At 33.6% G+C, this 22,797-nt stretch overlaps 2 protein-coding genes and 2 long non-coding RNA genes across 4 annotated transcripts; 3 read left to right on the plus strand and 1 right to left on the minus strand.

The window, feature by feature from the left end:
- The first annotated feature begins 577 nt into the window (after window positions 1-577).
- LOC110926534 (truncated transcription factor CAULIFLOWER A) lies at window positions 578-14,891 on the plus strand. Its single transcript, XM_022170319.2, has 6 exons — window positions 578-865; window positions 12,751-12,823; window positions 13,696-13,757; window positions 14,258-14,357; window positions 14,436-14,477; window positions 14,571-14,891. The coding sequence occupies exons 1-6, from the start codon at window positions 681-683 to the stop codon at window positions 14,649-14,651; spliced, it is 543 nt and encodes a 180-aa protein (XP_022026011.1). The 5' UTR covers window positions 578-680; the 3' UTR covers window positions 14,652-14,891.
- LOC118489299 lies at window positions 869-10,862 on the plus strand. The gene is made up of 2 exons (XR_004887121.1): window positions 869-3,837; window positions 6,938-10,862. It is a non-coding gene; the product is annotated as an uncharacterized LOC118489299 (long non-coding RNA).
- Window positions 4,085-6,920, minus strand: LOC110926535. Its single transcript, XR_004887120.1, has 4 exons — window positions 6,414-6,920; window positions 4,770-6,265; window positions 4,558-4,695; window positions 4,085-4,471 (listed from the first exon to the last, which is right to left on the minus strand). It is a non-coding gene; the product is annotated as an uncharacterized LOC110926535 (long non-coding RNA).
- Window positions 14,892-16,224: 1,333 nt separating the features above from the next.
- On the plus strand, window positions 16,225-20,044 carry LOC110920849 (ABC transporter I family member 20). The gene is made up of 7 exons (XM_022165052.2): window positions 16,225-16,789; window positions 16,961-17,094; window positions 18,346-18,465; window positions 18,759-18,854; window positions 19,082-19,234; window positions 19,317-19,394; window positions 19,594-20,044. The coding sequence occupies exons 1-7, from the start codon at window positions 16,624-16,626 to the stop codon at window positions 19,819-19,821; spliced, it is 975 nt and encodes a 324-aa protein (XP_022020744.1). The 5' UTR covers window positions 16,225-16,623; the 3' UTR covers window positions 19,822-20,044.
- The last annotated feature ends 2,753 nt before the right edge of the window (window positions 20,045-22,797 follow it).

The following is a 22,797-nucleotide window of genomic DNA, read 5'->3' on the forward strand; positions in this document are numbered from 1 at the left end:
ATCGGATAAACATCACAGGATGCTCTCAATCGAGCAAATGTATCCCCTCCTCTATAACAGTCAGATTTGGATGCATGCTCGAGCCACCAAGCCACCAGTTCCGGAGAAAAACCGCCCGCTTGAAGGCCCACTGCGGTAAAACCCAGTTCGGCTCGGTTTCGAACTGTCGACCTCCAGAGAGGCCTAGTTCTAAATTTTACTACCACCACCAATATTCTTCAAAATGATGCTAGTGGGAGTTAAACTTAGAATCTCAAGGAGAGAAACCAGACGAGGAACCACTATATAGTTTATAGACCAATTTGTTGATGTTAGTTAGGTTGTTTAATTGGTTTGGTAGACCATAGAAGTCAAAATGGGAGAAACTGGATAGAAGATGACGTGGATTGAGTTTGAAGAATTAAGTAAATAACTGAGAAGGTACGGAGAGATATTTACGAGTTGAGTGAGGCCGAGAGCCACCAGTTGGGGAATAAATACTTTGCCAAACTCTTGGTTCACAGCCATCCTGATGGAATGACACGTGGCGCCTCACAAGACACCCAACCCTATGTTATATAACGCTGTCAAGATGGGTGCCATTTCGACTCCACCTTGACCTTACCTCAAAACCTAGTTATAAACTTTTTTTTTAAATTAACCTCTTTAACGAGACAGTGTTTCTGTTGTTTTACGACCCGATGGGGAGAGGGAAGGTTGAACTGAAGCGGATCCAAGACAAAGTGAGCCGCCAAGTCTCCTTCACCAAGCGCCGGAACGGACTGATGAAGAAGGCTCACGAGCTATCCGTGCTGTGCGACGTTGATCTCGCCGTTTTCGTCTTCTCTGGGAGAAACAAGCTCTATGAGTTTTCTACCGGTGACAGGTACATGTGTCATGTGATAATATATAATCTTTAGAGGGAAGAAATATTAATCTAACTTTAATCCATTTGTTAACAAATAACAGTCATATATATACATATACATATATTGAAGTAGACTCTCTGTCTCTAGAGACAGAGACACTCTGTCTCTAGAGACAGCGGCGGATCTAGAAAATCCGCCAAGCCGTAACGTTTTATAAATAAGCCGTAACGAAATCGAAAAAACCTCAAATTTTTCCAAAATTTACACTAATTTTTCCAAATTTTTCCGCGCCAAGCCGTAGCGGGCGTTGCCCCCCGGCCTAAGGTATATCCGCCACTGTCTAGAGACAGAGGTAAGGTTTGCCTACATACTACGCTTCTTTTCCTACCCTACAACATGTAGTTTTGCTACGTGTGAGATTTGACCGTTTATTAATTATAATGATCATCTCTTTGTTTTTGTTTTTGTTTTTGTTTTTGTTTTTGTTTTTGTTTTTTAGAAAACACTAGTTATGACACAAAAGGGTTTCTCAAAATTAGGTTTGGGATGACATATGTGATATGATCTGGATCTGTGGACTAAGTCTTGGTAATCTAAAGTATGTATATGATCATCAACAAGTGTGAATATATCAACATATATATAACAAAACAAGCTCCTGGATCTATATCTTTGTCGGCTAACGTTGTACATCGAGGTGCCGGATGTAGATCAAGGTTCATATACGTACATATATAAAAATTTATATTCTTAAACCCAAATATTTCAAATTTCAAATTTTTAATTAAAAAACTGAACATTAATGGACATGAGTACATGGCTGATAGATGCAAAGGTAGTATATACACACACACACACCCTGTGTGACATGCATGCTAGTCTGTATGTATGTATGTATCTATATATTTTTATTAAAGTGTTAAAGGTAAACTATCGTCACCGTGGTGTTCGTACAAGCGTGTGATGTTTATATTAAAGACTGTTATACCTTGAACCTTATCTAAAAATGGTGAGACATGGTGGGTCTCTCCGGTGGCCACATCATATATCTAATGATTAATGAATATGGAGGTGATATTTTTATATTTTCTTTTTCCGTTTTTACTGTTTTACTTCAACAATATTTTAGTCGCCGTTTTTTCCAATTTTTTTTTGACGGGTTACTTTCAATATATACATAGCCCATTGGTCACCGGGTCCCTGTCAAGTGTCAAGGACAGTTACCCGTCAGTCCAGCATTCTCAGACACGATGTTCTATCGGGCCCTGGCTGGCGCTCTGACTGACCTTCGCCCGGAAACCATACTTTCCCCACACGAGAGACTCGCTGGAATAACAGTTGGGTAAAACCGGGTTGCCCTCCAGATCGAACCATACCTCGGTAGGAAACTATCCACTTAACTTGTGACTTATATGAGGGTAAAGTATAAAGAAATATGATACACATGAAAAAATATAAGTTTTATTACTTTTTACATATGCTACTTAATGAAATTTACTTTTTTCTAAATCTTAAAGTTAATTAAACTATAATAAGGTGTTATTCTTGTAGAGTTAAGTTTATGTACAAACAGCCTTATTGTATAAAATGTATGAAAGACATGAAAAAGCAAAAAAAAAAAAAAAAAAAAAAACACGGTGATATTTTCGTAATTATTTGTTCGTAGGGTAATTATCAAAATTACTTTACAAATATTCTTATAGGGTAATTTTGATCTTGTAAGGTAATTCTGAAACTTGCAGACTAATTGTGATACACTTATAGAGTAATTATAATACTCTACAAAATTACTTAACAAGATCAAAATTATCTTACAAGATCAAAATTACCATAAAAGATCATTTCTAGAGTAATTATAATATTCTACAAAATTACTCTACAAGTTCAAAATTACCCCACAAGAACATTTTACAAAATTATCCTACAAGATCAAAATTACCCTACAAGAACATTTTACAAAATTACCCTTCAAGATCAAAATTATCTTATAAGATCAAAATTACCATACAAGATCATTTGTATAGTAATTATGATACTCTAAGATCAAAATTACCCTACAAGAACATTTTACAAAATTACCTTTAGAAGATCAAAATTACCCTACAAGATCATTTGTTGGGTAATTTTGATAATTACTATACGAGTAAATAATTACAAAAATGCCACCATATTTTTTTACCTTTTCACCATATTCGTACGTTTTGTATGATAAAGCTATTTGTATTTGATCTTTTGTCTATTCTTGTAAACTAATTTGTAAATGACTAAAACTAAATGATTAAAACATTTATTAAAGCTATTTGTATTTGATTTTTTGTCTACTCTTGTAAACTAATTTATAAATGACTAAAACTAAATGATTAAAACATTTATAAAAAGTTATTTTCTTACATTTATTAAACTAAAGAAAAACATTTATTGATTAGTAATCAAGTTAGTAACATATATCAAAGCCTTCCAAAAAAAAAAAAAAAAAGAAATTAATAATCAAGTTTTATAAGAGTTTCATATCTCACTCTGTTTGTCTAGTTATTTAAAAAGTTAGAATATTAAACAATATTAAAACTTGAGAGATAATTAAAATTTTCCTTTCCTAAAAGTTTGTGTGCAACTGTATATCACCTCTAAATGAAAATGAATATCTTTATGTCCCACACTGGAATATGAATTATACAATTAAATATCATTTAAAAATTGATAAGAATATGAATTATAATATACAGTTATATATCATTGTAAAATTCATGTGTGCATGATAATATACAATTATATCAAATGCATATGGTACAATATGTATACAAATATATGTGTATATAACATATATGTGTGTGTGTAGCCTTAATGGTGTACATATCCATTTTTTTTTGTTACAGTATGTCACATAGGATCATAAGATTGTTCTTCCTTCTGAAGTCCTCAAAATCAATACCCTCTTGTAGTTGATGCTAGTATCCTTCCCACGTTAATACGTTATCTTCCTCCCTTGTTAGTAAGTTGAATAAAATCCCTATGTGTGGAATATGAAATTTAATTATTGGTTATCTTTGATTAGAAATGAATCAAGATGGTAAAAGTAATTAGAATGTGTTTAATCACTAGTACACAAAAGGTTAGAAGGTGCGGTGAAATTAAATTGATCATGCGGTGCTGGAGCCGCACCAATAATATACGCACCATTAAATCATAATTTTAGAAGATGCGGTTGGAGGAAACCGCATCACTTTTCAATCAACCCGCACCTTTTATTAACTTTGTACCTCAAACACAATAGCCCCATTTAATATTTGGAACCGCACCACCATTTAATATTTGGAACCATTTGATATTCCATGAGTTTTCATTTATATTATCCAGTAAAAACCCAAAATATTACAGAAATGTATATATGAATGATAAAAACAAATAACAAGCAAAAATTTCTAACTTATATTAAACACGTTTCCGAAAAGTACATGTTTCCGGAATGAAACACAAACGTATACAGTGACCTTAACCGAACTGACATGTTCAAACCTTAGCATCCCAAAAAGAAAGAATCTAACTTATATCAAAACGACGACTTCATACGCCTTGCAACCCGAACTGACCTTTTCAAACCTTGCAACCCAATCCGTAGAAACCGCCTAACAAAACATAACGTGATATTAACAAAATGAACCTTAAAAAAATATAAAACTAATAGTGCTAATACACTTTTGGATTAAAGTACCTGTTAACGATGATATGGTGTCGTTGCGGTGTCATCGGCGGGGATTTGTAGCAAGGCGCCAGTACAGCTTGGTGACCCACCACTCGAGGCCATGCTCGTGGCACTAGTTGACTTGCTTAGTGTCTCTTTGTTCGCGAGCTACAATTTAACAAAAAACATTAGAGTAAAGATTAATATACTAAAAAATATTCTAATATAAAAACAAAATATACCTTTAGTGCATGTCTTGGCCACTGAACGACAACACGAAACATATTTCATAACAAACTTAATTTCATTTGTCCAGTTATGGCTTCTGATGTATGACCGACTCTAAGGTTGACCATGCCATACCATTAGCGACCTCCACTAGCGAGTCGGCCATATTCAATAGCAACACACATGGGTCATGCTCTGCATAACCATTCAACATTTTTAATATATATCTTGGTTTTAAAAAGCGAGAGGCGCACAAAAGCGAAGAGGTCTAAAAATGAGGCCCGAAGCCAAAGCGCAAAAGCGTTGGGCTTTTCGTACCCGAGGCGCAAGAAGATTATATAAATTTGTATATATAGCCCATAGGTTTTTAGCATCCCTTATCTAAAATAAAGTTATAACTAAGGTTTATATATGATTTTACCTACATGTAAACATATATTTTACCTAAAAGTATCATCACCGTTCAAAAACCATTCTAGTGAAGAAGATTCTTTCAAAGGACTTCTTGTCGTGTAATAAAAAAAAAAGATTATATGCAGTAGCCACAGGACCTAGGTTCATCACAAACCACGATCAGTTCAATTAAAAAGCTCGAATGGTCAACATCATTGACTTAATAAAAACATAAAGCCAAACCTGTATGTTGATGACAAAGAAAAACACAGATCCGCCTTGTGCTTCATATTTCTGCAAAAAAAAAGGATTTCCTAAAAGTTTTTATTAAAGACATAAGATTTATTTATCTCAGTTAGACCTTACTTGACTCACAAACCAGGTTAATGGATTTTTAAACCAACAATTACCTCAAATTGAAAGGGCAGAATACTCTAAACAAATCATTAACTAATGGATTTGGTTTTGCTTATGTTAACATTTACCCTCTCAAAACTTTGCTCCTACAACACAAACTGAAACAGGGTCAGTAATTGGTACATTCATATCAATTGTCCTATAGAAGAATCAAGATTGTTTAAATTATAAAAACATCATAGAGCTCATAACTGAATGGCAACATCTTTGTGGCGACCCTTATTTTGCCTACTGCAACTCATCAAACACTTTTGTTAATGATGCTACAAGCCTACAACATACAGTTTACTGAGGCATTTTATCAAACAGCTAGAGTGAATTTGTGAATTAAATACACATTTTATTGGTCAATTCAGCCCCAAACTGACAAGTTATACACCATGGTAGAATTATCTGATACTAACCAAACTATGTCACAATCTTTTATAAGTGTAAATACTTTTTAAACAAGTGGCCATTGATATTCAGAAATTTTGACCATATACATATTACGATCCACCTGCCTATATTTTTACCTAATCAACTAAATGCCAAATCAGACCAACTAAATTGTGGAGAAAAAAAATAAAAACAAAACAGAAGCAAAAAAGACAGTATATGTAAAGCATTCGAAGTGTCTTAACTATAACCTGAAGCGCATTCAACAGTTCCAACTTTTATCCTTTGCAAGTACATGAATCTTCACCATGTCCAACTCAACCTACACACAATCAAGAATAATTGCAACAAAGACAAATGTGAATAAATTAGAGGGAAAACTAACACAAACATTTCATCAAACACTTGGTATGCACGTATTCTAAACATCACAACGAGCGAATAAAAACAGAGATTTAGCCACAACATACTCATATGAACTTAGAGGACAACTGGACACAACGGACAGGAGAGATGCGCTGAACTACATGGAAACGACGGTGCAATAGAGGGCAACGATGGTGCACTGGAAGGTATCCATAGTGAGTGGTGCTAAAGGGAACCAGATGGATGTGATAGAAAGGGTTTGGGTTCGATTAGGGTTTGTGAGGGTGAGAAATTCCTGAGGGAGGGAAAACGTAAATGGAAACAAGCGGGAATACAGGGAAAATAAAATTTTCAGGGCAACAAAAGGGGGGAAAATGTAAATGGAAGATATAAAGTTGGTGGAATTTGTAAACCAAGATGTAAAGGTGCGGTGTTTGAGTGAACCGCACCATCTATATAAATTGCATCGCACCAACAAAAGCCTTGTGTACTAGTGAATTGAAGAACAATTTATTATTTTCTATCTCCTGTTTTCTAAATTATGATTTATCCCTTTTATTTTGAAGAACAATTTATTATTTTCTATCTCCTGTTTTCTAGATTATGATTTATCCCTTTTATTTTCAAGATAGAGAATACGAATAAAAACTACATAAAAGAGATCGAAGTGGATGCAATTGTGGTGGTGGTCTAGGTGATTAGCGACAATGGGGCAGAAATGGTGAAGGTGGTGACAATGATCATGGTTTGTAGCAGGGGGGATGGGACATCGATCTTTGAAGGTGGTAGTAATAGACGAGATGATGGTGGTTGACTGGTGGTATAAGTGATTATTCGAATGTCTCAATGGGTGAAAGCATGTTTTCTTTTTGAATGTTTTGAAAATACATGTAAGACTTTCTAAGAAAATTCTTGAAAACAACTATACGTGGAATGCTTTCCGAATGGAAGTTATAAAGTAGATGCGAAATTTTCCTTTTTTATGCTCTTAGATAAAAAAAAAATAAAAATAAACTAATTGAACACATGTTTCCCTGATTTTCATACACATGCCTTAAATTTTTCTGTCTTACTAAACAAAATTTAGGCTTTTCAATGCAAAATGGCAAAGAAAACATGCAATAGGCCTTAAGAGTCTAAGATAACATATTTGTCGGTTAAATTTGCATTGTGACTTAGATAATACAATTTGTATATTTTATATAAAGATTGTTATATAATTATATCAAGATTGTTCTATAATTGGATTTGGGAATAGGGATAAACAAAGTGCCCCCAGAGAACTTCTAGGAGACATGAGAAGGCATATATAGTACTAACTTAGTAGGTGGGTATCATTTTCATAAGAAGATAGCATATGAACTTGAGAGGTCAAATGTCTTTAGGATAATTTGTGATTTTCTTCTTTCACTCCCATTTTCTTAAAGAGGCATAATACACATACTTGGATGAATACTAGGCAAGTGAAATTTTTAGATTATTGCACATGGTTTGTTAACTATGAGGTTATGAAGTTTGTCAATCTTGCATAAATTAGCATGTGCCATCATGAATGGTTTTAGGGTTAATAAGATGATAAACTTGTTAATTCTAAAGCATAAGTTAGATGTAACACCCTAGTTGAATCTCACATCAATCATAGACATGAGCATATTGAATTTATAAGAAATGGTTTGCCTTAAATACCATTATTCTGTTTTTAATGATAGATGTACATTGTTAAGTGTGCTTGGATTAACCTCGTAAGAAGTCTCCACTCGTTGAACAAAAACAATTCCACAAGTTCCTTATAGGTAAAAACAAATAATATTATGTGATATGACTATGAGGGTTGAATGCTACCTCATTAAGGATGAGAAAAGATCCCAAAGGGTGTTTGGAACAACTCAGACAATCACACATCCTTAGTCATAATGGTATGACAACCTCATCGAGGACAAAGGTATGAGATTATATTGTATGCGTTTGTTTGTTTGTTTAGTTAAAGATGTGTAACAAAAGTTTCTCGAGTGGAAGAAATGAGTTGAAAATGTTAAAAAGACACCATTAGTATTAATCAAATAGGTCACATGTATATCCAACTACTCAACTCGACTACATAGTATCATAACATATGTTCATTGTTAAAATGTTCGTTGTTCGGGGTCGGGCTTTGGAGCCGTTCGAACTGGATTTGACCCTTCTCAGGTCTTACCCAAAACTGCAACATAAAGGAAAACTCTTAGATGGTCAAGTTAGTATTTGGTATATGTACGAGTATATCTTAAATGGTCAAGTTAGTATTTGGTATATGTACGAGTATATAACAAGTATATAGAGTATCTAGAGAGCAAGGGCGGACCCAAGCCCACTTCAAGGTGGGCGGGCGCACCCCCGGGGAAAAAAAATTTAGTGTTAAATTCCGTCAAAAATCCCGTCCGCACCCCTTGGAATTTTTCGTCTGCACCCCTTGGATTTTTCGACCGCACCCTTGAACGCACCCCTTAGGTAAAAAGTGTTATCAATTTATATTTTAAGTTTTTTTTTTTTTTTTTGTAAACTCTTATTTAAAAAAAAAAAAAATACTACCTAAATTATATAACTTTTAATACCTAACTAACCCAAATACCCATACATTTACACACTTATAATTCCTAACTAGCTAGCCCACTAAGTCTTAGCCCATTAACCAAAGCCAACAATATTTCAAACTATAATAAAATAATTAAAGCCCAAAACCTTTAGAAATTCTCTCCAACAGCCGGCGACCACCGTAATCAGCCACCATACCACCGCCGTTTAACACCAAATCTAACCGGAATCCGAACACGGGTAAGTTTCTTTGTTATTTTGATGATTTTGGTTGATATTATAGGAGAAAAAAAAAGGTAATAAAGTTGTTAAATAGGTTTGAAATTTTGTGTGTTTTGACGTTGTTTATGGTTTTTTAGATGATTTTTAGGGTGATTATGTTGTTTATATATTTTTAGGGTGATTACAACTAACGTTATGATTTCTAGGCTTGAATAGTTGAAAATTAAAATTGAAACATTATGTTATGGAGCGATGAACTTATGTTATATAGAGAAAGAATTGTTTAAAAATTTAGTTTTAAATGATGTTTTGAATAGATTTCAAAAAATGAAAACCCGTAGGGCGTCGACGTTTTAATTATGTTTGTAGCAAAGTTTACATGTTTTTGATTATTATATAAATTTAGTTTGATGTTCGTTTGTTTTACATGACCCGACCTGACCCGATACGAACAGATTTTTTTACTCATATACCTAGGGGCCTAAAATTTTTAAAAATGTCCCGCACCCCCATAGAAAAATTCCTGGGTCCGCCACTGCTAGAGAGCAATGTTGGTGGAGTGAGTAGGGGGATGTGGGCCATGCTGGTCCCATTGACCCGGATCTCATCTGGGACTAAGCTTACATGTTAAGCCCGAAGCATACATATGACATTGTTCTTCCTTTTCATATCGCCTCGTCCTCTTTTCTCATCATGTCGATATGAATACATTAACTAGTTATGTTTGTTACTCTATGCAACCAGACAGTGGCGGATCCAGAAACTTTTTTCAGTGGGTTTATTTTGATAGATTCTCACTAACTTTTTTTAAATCATACAAGATTCTCACTAATTTTTCTATTTTTTTCCAAACCGAGTGGGTTCATGTGAACCCACAAAACAGGACTTGATCCGTCACTACAACCAGGTTAGTTTTCTCTTTTATATTTGTCATAGGTACACACTTTTTGGCTTTAGAAACTTGATTTAGCATGTCATGTATTCAACTCTTGTAATCTTACTCTTAAATAGATTTCACCCAGTCCATGGCTTTATAGCCTAGTGGCATCTTGGGGTGGGATAAGACTTTAGGACCAATAGGTCCTGGGTTCGATTCCCACAAGGGGGGTTTTCCCATATTTATTGGGTTTCCTCCTGAATTGGTGTGTAGGCATTATGCCTAGTGGAGATGGATATGATCGGGTGGTTCCACTGGTGGCACGATGATACTCCAGTAGTCCGTCAGTGATCCAAATTTGCCGTTCAAAAAAAAAAAATAGATTTCACCCAAAATATGAATAGAATATCCAACATAAGTCATCGAATCCACACAAAAGTAATAGAGGAAAAGACGATCTGGCATTAATTTTCTCATGTTTATTGTCGTCATTAATTTTTTGGTAATCTAAAAAGAATAGGATGCAAAAAGATGTACTTGACGTATATATTTTAGAAATGAATTATTCTTGTTTGTATATGCATAAAAGGGTGAATACGATAGGTTTTCATTTTAACACTTTTAATTTTACACATATTATAAAGGAAGGATACTATATACCTGCATATTTAATTTTACACATATTATAAAGGAAGGATACTATATACCTGCATATGCATAAAAGGGTGAATACGATAGGTTTTCATTTTAACACTTTTAATTTTACACATATACCTGTATATGCATAAAAGGATGATGTAGGACCCCTCACCAACCAGATTTACATACTACAAATTTGAAAAAAAAAAAAAAATGATATTACACTTTTCATCCGAAACTATTTGATTTTTCACTATTAACCCAAAAGTTTCCATCTTTAACAATTTAATCTTACAATTTTTTACTTTCAACTTTGGTCTCCTATACTTTCCATGTTTCGCAAATTTTTTGTTTTACGTTTCGTTCTAAATTTTGCGAGATAACACGTTGCAACGTGCGTGTGTGGTTCAATGTTTTTACGTTTCGTTTAACGCTTCGTTCTAAATTTGTGAGTTAACACGACGCAATGTACATGTATGGTTCAACATTTTTACGTCGTCTATTTTTCCCCGGTTAACAGGTTCATCGCAACGAGCGGGTACTAAGTCGACTTAGTTATCATTTTCTATATTTTACGTTACGGTCTAATTTATTAACATTAATACGAGCTGGTTGTTGGCGATGATGTAACATTGATACTATTTAAAACAGTTTTATGCCCCGTCGTAATACTAGTTACTTACATTTTGGATTGACAGGTGAGTCCACTTTCTCTTAAGATATTTCTTTCTTTATTATTATTATTATTATTATGAAGCTACGGCTCAAATGACATCATATGTTACTATGGTCATTTATGACATCATATGTTACTATGGTCATTTAGGGAATGAGTTTTTTTTTTTTTTTTTTTTTTTTCAAGAATAGTGTTTTTTTTTTTATTATTTTTTTTTTCAAGAATAGCAACCATACTGGTATTCATATTAGTAGTCATATTGATTTTGCCTATTCAACAAAAAATATTGGTACCATATTATATTAATTTTGGTATTTACTACGGTTGGTGGTCAAGTGGAAAGGCAAAACTTTTTAAACACTTTCAATGTAAGTTAAACACTTTCAATGTGAGATCTTGGGCCCAAGTTTCATAAGAAACTAGAATTTCGTCGTTCAAAAAAGTTATATATTAATTTTGGTATTCGGTACTTATGGTATTTGTAGTATATAAATATTGAATTTCAAGAGGGTTGTTTTTATGTAAAAAAGGGTATTGGTACTCTATGTATGTCTATCAATCAACATAGTTGATTACTATTGAGCTATAGGAATATTATAAAGTGATGACTTAGAGCATGACTAGTGTCCCCATTAGAGATACCTTTCCTGTAGGTATCGACTTGTCACCACTAGCTAGTTATACGATACGTATCAACCGAGAGTAACTAATCGTTTAGGCCCTCATATCATAATTTTTCGTTTAGCTTGTTGATGGCTAGTAAACTACAACATTCTACCCCAAAAGATATTTAACATTGAGATGTTAAACATTGTTATGCATTGTGTTATAGGTATTCATATTCTAAACTACTTAATGGAACATAGCCAGGCAAAATCATTAAGGGAACACTAGGAGGTGCTAGTCGAATAGGGCGAGAGGGTGACTAAGATTAAGCTTATAAGGACGGAAATGACGTAATCTAGTCGTATTTTAAATGTGATTGATGATACACTTGATTTTTGTCGGAAGTTTTCCTTAGATCGATTCGGAGCTTAATGACACACCAGGGGTGTTAGTTGATGATTTCCCATCACAAGTCCTAGTATTCCATAGTTATGAGTACCTTAGGACAAGTCCTAACTGGAGCAGGATCATGATCGGATCATGATCCATTCAAATGTGTCGGGTTGGGTTTTTTTTTTTTTTTTTTTTTTTTTTTTTTTTTTTTTTGTGGTTGTAAATGGTATACATATTTATATAGATATTTATCCACCTAAAGTTGTAATAAAATTAAATTTATTAAAAAAACTACCTAAAAATATATTGAAACTCTAGATAATTGAAACATGGAGGCGTACTATTACTACTCAACAATCATATCACAACTATAAACTCCAAATTACTAAATGATTGTTTTAGTGTCATGTTGGATAATATAAATGCTAACCCTTACTTTCATGAACTTGTCATGCAGCATGCCTGATATCCTTAAGCGCTACGAGGACCACAAGCATGCAGATGAAGCAGTCCGCAGAACTGTACGCGAGGTATGTGAATCAAGCATTCCTAAATCTTATCACTGCTAGCATCACTCTTCCCAAGTACCATCTATGATATTGGCTCTTTAGAGCCTTACAAAAAGTGCTGGTCCTGTTGTTAAGTCACCTTCACTATCTTTCACAATTGATTTGCTTAATTGCACGAATATTAGAAAGGTATAAAAAGAGAAAATGATCTAGTAACAATACTAGTATGTTTGCCTTTTTTACAATGTCACGATCGTCAAATTCATTCTTTTTTTTTAACGTCAAAGGTTACATTTTTTCTACTCATACTCTTAAATAATATTAATTATACCCAATAGCATGATTGAACCCGGGTCTTTTTTCCATGAGGCAAGAGCCTCTACCACCCAGTCAAGGCTGTAATGACCGTCAAATTCATTCATTACTTTAATTTTGGCCATAAATGAAGTCGAGCCCACCATTCTCATGCATTTCCCTTGAAACCACTACCCACTTTGTGGGGCATGAACCAACACCACTTTGACGGAGATAAACACCTGATGCCACTACAGTTGTTTCGAAACCATGCTAATGATACCCATACATGATAAGAGTACTTACGTATGTCATTACGGAATACTTTATTAAAGGCCTAAACTATTACATAGAGTTCCTTTATATATGGGAAATTTTAACATTTCTCATATGAACACTAGGAAATAAAATGTGACAATTAAGAAATTAGCATGACAACTAACTCACAACTTTATAACTAAATGAAAATTCAAGGAAATCTTCAAAAATTAATTTGAGATTTAATGTGATTTTTGACGCGTTTACCACACTCTTACCGATCAGTATATAATTTCTTTAATTGAGTTACTTGTTGCTTATCACTTGGGAACTTGTGACAGGAACTCACGTTACAATATAGGAATGTACGCACCGCTGATGAGTTAACAGAGATGACCCAAAGGTAATCGTACTTGATCAACATGTTCTACTTAGTTCAATTAATTTACATGGTTGGCCCATAAAGTGTGCCAGATGGACGACCGCACAAGACCCAAAATTTTAAAGGACCCAAAACTTTTACATATATAAATTTTATTATTTAACTATTATATCCATTGTTTAAACAAAAAAACAGTGATGGAAAGACCCTCTCCATGCCACATGTGAGGTCTTGAGTTTGAGACTTGCACCCCCCCCCCCCTCTTTAATGGCTCCAACTTTTTAAATTTTTAATACGTATTTATATTCATTTAGGCTTCTAAGTAATCCGATGGGTTTGAGTGTTCGACTCGGTTAGACTTTGAGCCGACCCAAGCTAGTAAACTTTGTTTATTATATATAAGTTTCTATTTCAATTGCCTTTTTTACTAGGGGCATAGGGCATTCAAAATCTCAGGGACTTCCATATATTAATTTGATAGACAAATTGGCTGTCTAAACAGTTACATGTATGTTTTGAAGGCACCTCAATGAGCACAAGGTTCAACAGGCAGATGTCAGCGAGCTCTTTCAGTTAGAGAAACAAATCGAGGCCAATCTCCAACAAGTCAGAACCATAAAAGTGAGCTTACCATTTCACAAAACTGATCACACTAAGTTCTAGAAGTTGCTTTACTAATGGCTTTCATATTCTTTTCAGACAAAGTTGATGTTGGGAGTTGTGAAAAACCTGCAAGAGGAGGTAATCATACCCAATGAACTACATTTCAGTTTCAAGTCGTCGGCTTAGCACACGAACGTCACTAACAACTTTGTGAACCGTATGTTTGAGCAGCAAAAACAACTGAGACAAGATAAGCGGTTGATGGAAGGAAAGGTAGCAAATGAGTTGCGGATTTGGGAACGTAACAACTAAACACTGGTTTTGAGGGTGTTGTTATATATCTTTATGATGAAAGCAGGGTGGCTGAATAAAAGGTAATGTTGATGTTTAATGCATCCACTACTTTGTAATGGTTTTCTGTTTTCTGTATCCTTTATTTCAATCGTACTAGTAAGGAAGAAATGTTCTATGTATAATAATGTTGCTATCTCCAAGATATGGTCTTATGTAATATGTCTTTTGGCAATGGAATCTTTGCCTTTTTGTTAGTCATTTTACAATTTCCCAATCAAGACATGTTGCAAACAACTTGAAGAGATACTATACTAAACCTGGTATCCGGGTTGGATTTACCTACGGTGCTTCGCTTACATGGCAACTTTCTGGAGTGCATGTTTATGTGACCACCAATCAGATTAGAGATATCAACATCAATACGACTATAACCAAGATAACGACAACTAACAGTACAGGTGACCTAAAAAATCAGGTCATTCACTCTTATAATTCTCTCTTACATACTTATTTTCCGGTGACATTTTTTATACTTATTCTCACACCGAAATGGAGTCAAAGAGAGAGTATATTTCCTTTGAAGAGGCTAACGACATTATGTTTTGTAGATATGATTGTTCAAAATAATCCATAATTGAAGTGCACAGAGATTATCCTATGAAAGTTGGTATCCAAATGTTTCTAACTTTTATGATTTATTACAATGCTAGTAAGGTACGTATCTCGATTTTTCTCTACTTCCGTAGTTCTTATGTTTCTAACTTTTATGATTTATTACAATGCTAGTAAGGTACGTATCTCGATTTTTCTCTACTTCCGTAGTTCTTATGTTTCTAACTTTTATGATTTATTACAATGATAGTAAGGTACGTATCTCGAGTTCTTACAAGTTAGGTAGTTGAACTACCTTTAGATGTATTTTAGGTAACTGAAAATCCGAGAACCTTTTGTATTCAGTTACTCCTAAGGGTGTTTGGGTTCTACTTTAGTGTGTTAACTTACAATGGTGGACAGGGGGGGGGGGGGACCTAGGAGTCACGGGAATACAATTAATTTTTGTGTGTATATAGAGATGTATGTATGAGTTTTTTCAAGTGACAACAAATCTTTTGAACGATGACTCCATTAGTTATAATATATATATATATATATATATATATATATATATATATATATATATATATATATATATATATATATATATATATATATATATATATAATTTAAATTGGTTTAATATGTAATTTTTTTTAATTAAAGTAGCCGCTTGGTAACGGCTAGCCCCAACGACTATATTGGATCAGCCAACCAAAGTTAGCCATATCTCACACCCCACGGTCTAAATATTACTTATTTCACATAGTTAATTGCTCGGATGGTCCCTGTGGTTTCAACTTTTTTCACGTTTAGTCTCCACCTTTTGAAAATAGCTGGTATGCTCCTCATGGTTTGTCATTTTGTTACTCGGATAGTCCCTGAGTAGATGTCAGTTAGTTTGAAAATAGCAGGTATGCTCCCTATGGTTTATCATTTTGTTACTCGGATAGTCCCCAGAGTGAATGTTAGGGGACTATCCGAGTAACAAAATGACAAACCATAGGGAGCATACATGCTATTTTCAAAATGTGAGGACTAAACGTGAAAAAACGTGAAACCACAGGGACCATCCGAGCAATTAACTCTTATTTCACATTTACCAATCACATTTTATCTGGTTGGTAAATTTGAACAGCCCCAAATTGACAGGTACACAAAAAGGGAAAGATACCTTAAAGTAAACCCCCAAACTAGTCACGTCGTCGTGCCACATTTCTAACCACATCATCTCCGCAAGCTACTACTAGCGACTCAAAACCCTTCCACGACACCAACTAACTCTCATTCAATTCCCGCTTTTGATCCACCAACAACCGCCCTATAATCCCTTATAAAACCTCCTTCATCTTTTGATCCATCCCTCCTCGCAACACCTTTCCGATCTAACAAAACAATGGTGGCCAGTGATAACAATCCAACCGTTGTCATCAATAAACTCAAGTTCACCTACCCTGGGATCGACGGTCATCCGCCTCCCGGTTCAGTTCCCCTAATTGAAGATTTTTCACTCACACTCAATGCTGGTGATCGTTGTCTTCTTGTTGGATCTAACGGCGCTGGTGAGCTTCTATTTTATTGAAATTATTTATAATTTTTTGGATATAAAAAGAAGTTGCTGTATTGATATAATTTATAATTTTTAGATGTTAAAAGGAATTGTTGTATTGATATAATTTGTGGATATTAAAAGGAATTGTTGTAATGTAATGATGGTGTGATATTTTGTGAAGGTAAAACGACGATATTGAAGATATTGGGAGGGAAGCATATGGTGGAGCCGGAGATGGTTAGGGTTATTGGCAGATCGGCTTTTCATGACACGTCGTTGACGTCTTCTGGTGATCTTACTTATCTTGGTGGAGAGGTAGTTTGCTTCTCTTTTGATTGATTGTTAGTTTTTGGTAATGGTTATGTGGTGCCTGCCTGCTTTAAGTTGGTTGATAGAAGTGGACTGCAATGTGTTATGACAAGCTTAACCTATGCGATTAGTTCATGATGCCCCAAGTGTTTAGGCTTTGCTAGAAAATTAAGATATATATGTTTTGAATGACCAAGAAAAATAAGAACAATCACTCATACATAGAGATTTATGTGGTTTGCGCGTTGGTTATGGCGCTATGCCCATAAGCAACTGCGAAGCTAAGCAGTCAATAGCGGTGCTATAGCGGTTAGCGGACCTCAGCGTGTGTAGCGGTCCAAATAGCGGTGGCCTATAGTGGTTCCGCTATTAGCGGCGCTAAATACCGCTATTTGGAAACCTATATAGCGGTTATAGCAGTAACGCAGTAGAATGAGGCAACACAGTAACGCAGGTAGGTGTTTGATTGTGTTAATTCTTAAATTATGTTAGATTTGCAACAGGTTTTTGATAATGGAATGATATTACTATGAATTTTGATATTACTATTAATATTTTTCAAAGATATATTTATATATATGTAAAAATACATAAATTATGCATGGTATAAAAATCACCGCTATACCACCGCTATAACCTATATATCATATAGCGGACCTTGACCGCTATTCGATTTTGGACCGCTATAACTGCATAGCTGCGAAGTGTATTCATAATGTTAAGAAAATGATGTAGAATAGAGAATGTGTTGGAAATAACTAATGTGATTAACTCTTGCTAGAATGGGTAATCTTTTCGTTAGTTGAGCATGGTTAGAAAGATCAACATGAATTCAAGAGGATCGACTAATTTATATCTCTTAATAGTTAGAACCAATAGTTAGGTTGAATTTGTAGGTGGATTAACAATAATGCAGGTCATACCTTGTTGTTAGGTTTGGTTACTTCTTTAGGCAAGGCTATAGCATTTTCTGTCAGCTGGGAATCAGATAATAGAATACTTGAGAGTTTAATTTTAAGTGCATACTGCTTTACAAGTAAATTTTATCTGACAGTTAAGATAGTTTGAAAAATTTTCCAGTATCTAAAATATGTGCTAGACCTCCAAGAAGTACTTTGATATGATTTGAATTGATTATATAAGCCTAAGGGAACTTTATGATTAAGTTACCAGTTGAGCCAAACGCCCCAATTTTCATGGGACAAAGAGAGTATGTGTGTGTTTTTTGGGTTCTTGATAATGGTTTCAAATGAACAGTGGAGAAGAGAAGTTGCTTTTGCTGGGTTTGATGTTGCAATACAAATGGATATTTCTGCTGAAAAAATGTTATTTGGCGTATCCGGGGTTAATCCTCAGAGAAGAGCTGAGCTAATTAAGGTAGGTCCCATTCTTCACTATTTCTTATATAGGGGACCCACATTATGGAACGAATGTTTGGTTTCGGCTTTAATCAAATGTCGAGGTGATTTGCTTATTTTTGTAAAGGAGTATATAATAAAATGAAAAGAGCCAGTGCCGTTTTTTCAATTTAGACATCCGTGTTTTAATTGACGTTGTAGATGAGTCTGTATCAGTTTCACTGTACACTTTGTATATTTCGCTAATTAAAAATTAAGGATGATTAAAAGTTTGGGTGCGGATTAGATATTGATCTGTCAATAACATTTCAGGTTTTAGATATTGATCTGTCATGGAGGATGCATAAGGTCTCTGATGGTCAGCGAAGAAGAGTGCAAATATGCATGGGCCTTCTAAAGGAATTCAAGGTATTACAATACAAATAAGTTGATAATATTGATTTGGGCCCATGAGATTTTATTTTATATTTTTCACTAAATGCTAAATTTGACAATCGGTCAAATGTTGGTTCATGTGATGAAGTGTTAGATTCCAGTTTCTTTTCTTTTCTGCTAACATTAACCATTTGCTTTTCGAGTTTGTTTTTATACGTTTATTATTATATTAATCATGTGGGACTAACTCATCTGTATAGGTTCTTCTTCTTGATGAAATTACGGTTGACCTAGATGTACTTGCCAGGGCTGATCTTTTGACTTTCCTAAAAAAGGAATGTGAAGAGCGCGGTGCTACTATTATATATGCTACACACATATTTGATGGCCTTGAGAATTGGCCTTCACACATTGTAATCTTTTTTTTAATCATTATCCATTTATTTTAAAGTCCAATAAGCTATCATGGTAACAAAGTTGTAATCTTTATTTTAGGTTTACGTTGCTCATGGGAAGTTGCAGTTAGCATCGACTATGGAAGAAGTCAAAAAGATGAGCAACCTATCTTTAATGGTCAGTTTCACTTGGTTCACACGTCAACTTGGTTACAAAATAAATTGTATTACCATATTAAAAAGCATAAAAAGATATAATTTTAGTTAAACATTGATGTACACGTTTCATGTTAGTTTCAAGCTTGAGAAATAATATATTGACCTAAAAAGTCAAAGTCAATGGACCAGTCAACAACACAGCTTCTTTGTATTTACAGAGAACAGTAGAGCAATGGCTGAGGAAAGAAAGAGACGAGGAGAGAAAGAGAAGGAAAGAGCGAAAAGCAAACGGACTTCCAGAATTTGATAGGCGTGTTGATGGCACGCGGGTAACTGGGGACCCGGTTCGTGTGGTCAACAACGGTTGGGCTGCTGGTAGGCTGAATTCCACAGTTGCCGGTGAAGAGAATTTCGTGTATAGTTCAAACAGGGTTATTAGACAATAGTCAAAATTGAAATCCAAGACACTATCAAACATCATTGAATCTTACTATGAAGGTCTGTAAAATGGTCTCAGAAAACTACAGTGAAGAGCAAAGTTATTATATTACTTGTATTGTTTTCAAACGTGTACACATTATGAATCAATCATGTGTAACACATTGATTAGTTTGTTTCCTCCTACCCTATTTTTTATAAAGTTATAAAATATCATAATTTTCATTTCAATCATGTTTTAATAGCATCAGTTATTATGTATTGCAAACTTAGGTTTGTTGTTCGGTTGGTGAAGTTAAAATCGGAATAAAGAGTTAAATGTCATTTTAGTCCATGTGGTTTGGGTCATTTTGCCAATTTAGTCCAAAGGTTTCATTTTTCGCTTGTGGGTCTAAAAAGGTTTCACCGTTGCCATTTTAGTCCACTGGGTTTACTTTATCCATGTTTTTTTGTTAACGAGAAGGGCAATTCGGTCATTTTATATGGTCGAATTGCTCTTCTAGTTAACAGAATTACATATAAAATGACCGAATTATCCTTCTCGTTAACAGAAAAAAAAAAATGGATGAAGTTAACCCAGTGGACTAAAATGGCAACGGTGAAACATTTTTGGACCCACAGGCGAAAAATAAACCTTTGAACTAAACTGACAAAGTGACCCAAACAATAGGGGCTAAAATAACATTTAATATGCTCAAAGACGTGTTTGGTTACTCAATATCGTTTCTCAAACTCGGCTTTGTCGTAAAAAGATGTGAAACCACATCTTATAGCCTAAATGAAAACATGTAAAAGGATTTTTAAAGATCATTATTGTTTCTCAAATTCGAGCCGGAGGTCTCACTGGAAGCAACCTCTCTATTCCTACGGGGTAGAGGTAAGACTGTCTACATCTTACCCTCCTCAGACCTTACCTTTGCCTTGCTATTGGTGGAATTTACTGAGTATGATGATGATGATTATTGTTTCTCAAATTCAACTTTGTTGTAATCTTCATTTCGAGTTGTTCATAATCTGGTAAAGCAATTACCATTTTCTCGTAAGATTTGGTTTGAGACAAAAAGAAATGCAAATATCCCATGTCATGTACAGGTGTTGTAAGAAGTTAAAAAAGATAAAATATAGATTTACATATTCAAAAATACATGTTTTTTAGACTAGTAACATGTGTATACCAATGTGATTGAAAAAAAAAGTTCTGCTCAGATAAGCACATGTCCGGGCAAGTATTTTTCTTTTCATTATTCACTATATTTAGGGGCGGCAATTCTTGACACATTCCTAAACACGATATAAACACGACATGAAAATATTTAGGTTTGGGCTAGCTAGTGTAACATGTTTATTAAATGGGTCAATCAGAACACACATATTTAACAAATTGACAAACCTTAGCACAACCTGTTTAATAAAAAGTGACCTTTTAGCGCTTATTCAGTAGGTTTATTTAAAAATGAATAAATTACTATTTTGACCCATGTGGTGTAGCCAGTTTAACGCTTTCAGCCCAAAAAGGAATCTTTTAACATACCAGACTCCAAGGTAATTAGGTAATAATATATTTGCAGTTAAATGTAAGGGTAATTAGGTAATTATATACCTTAAGGGTTGTTTTTGATAATCATAAAGTTCTTTTAATATTTAAGAGATTATTAATGCAATTACTCAAGTTTTTTTTTATTATTTCATTATTTTCACGATTATTATTTAACAAAATATGTTTTATATATACAAATAAATATGTATTTTCATTAAACGTTTGTTTTTTATAAACATCATTTTGAAAATCATTTGTTTTTTAACTTTTTTTAAACTGTTTATCGTTTTTAAAATATTCATTTTTAAACCGGTTGTTTATTAAAATCGTTCTTTTTAAAGTTGTTTGTCTTTTAAAGTTTTTTTAAACGATTCATTTTATACCGTTCTTTTTAAAACCATTTTTTAAACTTTTTAAAACAATACGTTTGTTTAAGTCGTTAATTTTTAAACGCGTTTCTTTTTAAAACTGTTCCTTTTAGAACCGTTTTTGAAATCGTTCATTTTTTTAAACTTTGTATTCAGTTTACTTATAGCCGTTAGGGAAAAAGAACTTCAGAAAATGAACGATTTCAAAAATCGAAGGAATTTAAAAATGATCGATTTTAAATGAACAAGTGGTTTAAAAAAAAACAAAGATTAAAAAAGGAGGTTTATAAAAAAAATAAAACCTTAAAAAAATAAGTTAACAAGTTTAAGGTACTAAAAACGCACGAATTTAATAAACAAAAGGTTAAAAAATAACGAATTTTGAATAACCAAACGGTTCAATGAAATGGAAGATTTGAAAAAGAAATAAGCCATTCTAAAAAAGTTTGAAAAATTAATGATCTTTTGCAAACTTTTTGTTAGAACGTTTCTTTTTTTTTAAATCTTATATTTCTTTTATTTTTTATACACGTCATTTTGTAAAATTTAACAAAAGAACGACTTAAAAATGTTAGTTGTTTAAAATATTTAAAAAAAATAAATGATTTTAAAAAAATTGGTATAAAATGAAGTGTTTATAAAAACTTTTTAAAATAAGATAAATTATTTTTCCTTTAAACTTTTCACCAAACTCTTCATTTTAACATTTTAAAAGCTCCTTGTTATTTAAAAATTTCAAAATTAAAAGGTCCTCACCTTACCATTTCCAAATTATAAATTATTCCATATATAAATAAACAACTTATATGTGCATCATGACTTGTATTTTGTGTTTGGGGAGTGTTTAAAAAAACTAGGTTCTTTCACATTTAACCCAAACATTTCATATTTTACATTTTTACCCCTTTTCATTTTTTTTACTTTTAACCCAAAGTTTTCCATCTTTTATAATTTAACACAATACTTTATTATTTACAACTTTCGTACCCCATACATTTTATCTTTCGCAAGTTTTTCGTTTTACGTTTCGTTCTAAATTTTGCGAGTTAACATGTTGTCGCGTGCATGTGAGGTTGAAC

This window comes from Helianthus annuus, chromosome 17 (genome assembly GCF_002127325.2).
Source record: "Helianthus annuus cultivar XRQ/B chromosome 17, HanXRQr2.0-SUNRISE, whole genome shotgun sequence".
NCBI classification, from domain to species: Eukaryota; Viridiplantae; Streptophyta; class Magnoliopsida; order Asterales; family Asteraceae; genus Helianthus; species Helianthus annuus.

Coding starts and splice junctions, on each gene's coding strand:
- LOC110926534 (XM_022170319.2), top strand. CDS start 681: ATGGGGAGAGGGAAGGTTGAACTGAAGCGGATCCAAGACAAAGTGAGC. Junction 866..12,750: donor GAGTTTTCTACCGGTGACAG/GTACATGTGTCA, acceptor CTTGTCATGCAG/CATGCCTGATATCCTTAAGC. Junction 13,758..14,257: donor TTAACAGAGATGACCCAAAG/GTAATCGTACTT, acceptor TATGTTTTGAAG/GCACCTCAATGAGCACAAGG.
- LOC110920849 (XM_022165052.2), top strand. CDS start 16,624: ATGGTGGCCAGTGATAACAATCCAACCGTTGTCATCAATAAACTCAAG. Junction 16,790..16,960: donor TGTTGGATCTAACGGCGCTG/GTGAGCTTCTAT, acceptor TATTTTGTGAAG/GTAAAACGACGATATTGAAG. Junction 17,095..18,345: donor TTACTTATCTTGGTGGAGAG/GTAGTTTGCTTC, acceptor TCAAATGAACAG/TGGAGAAGAGAAGTTGCTTT.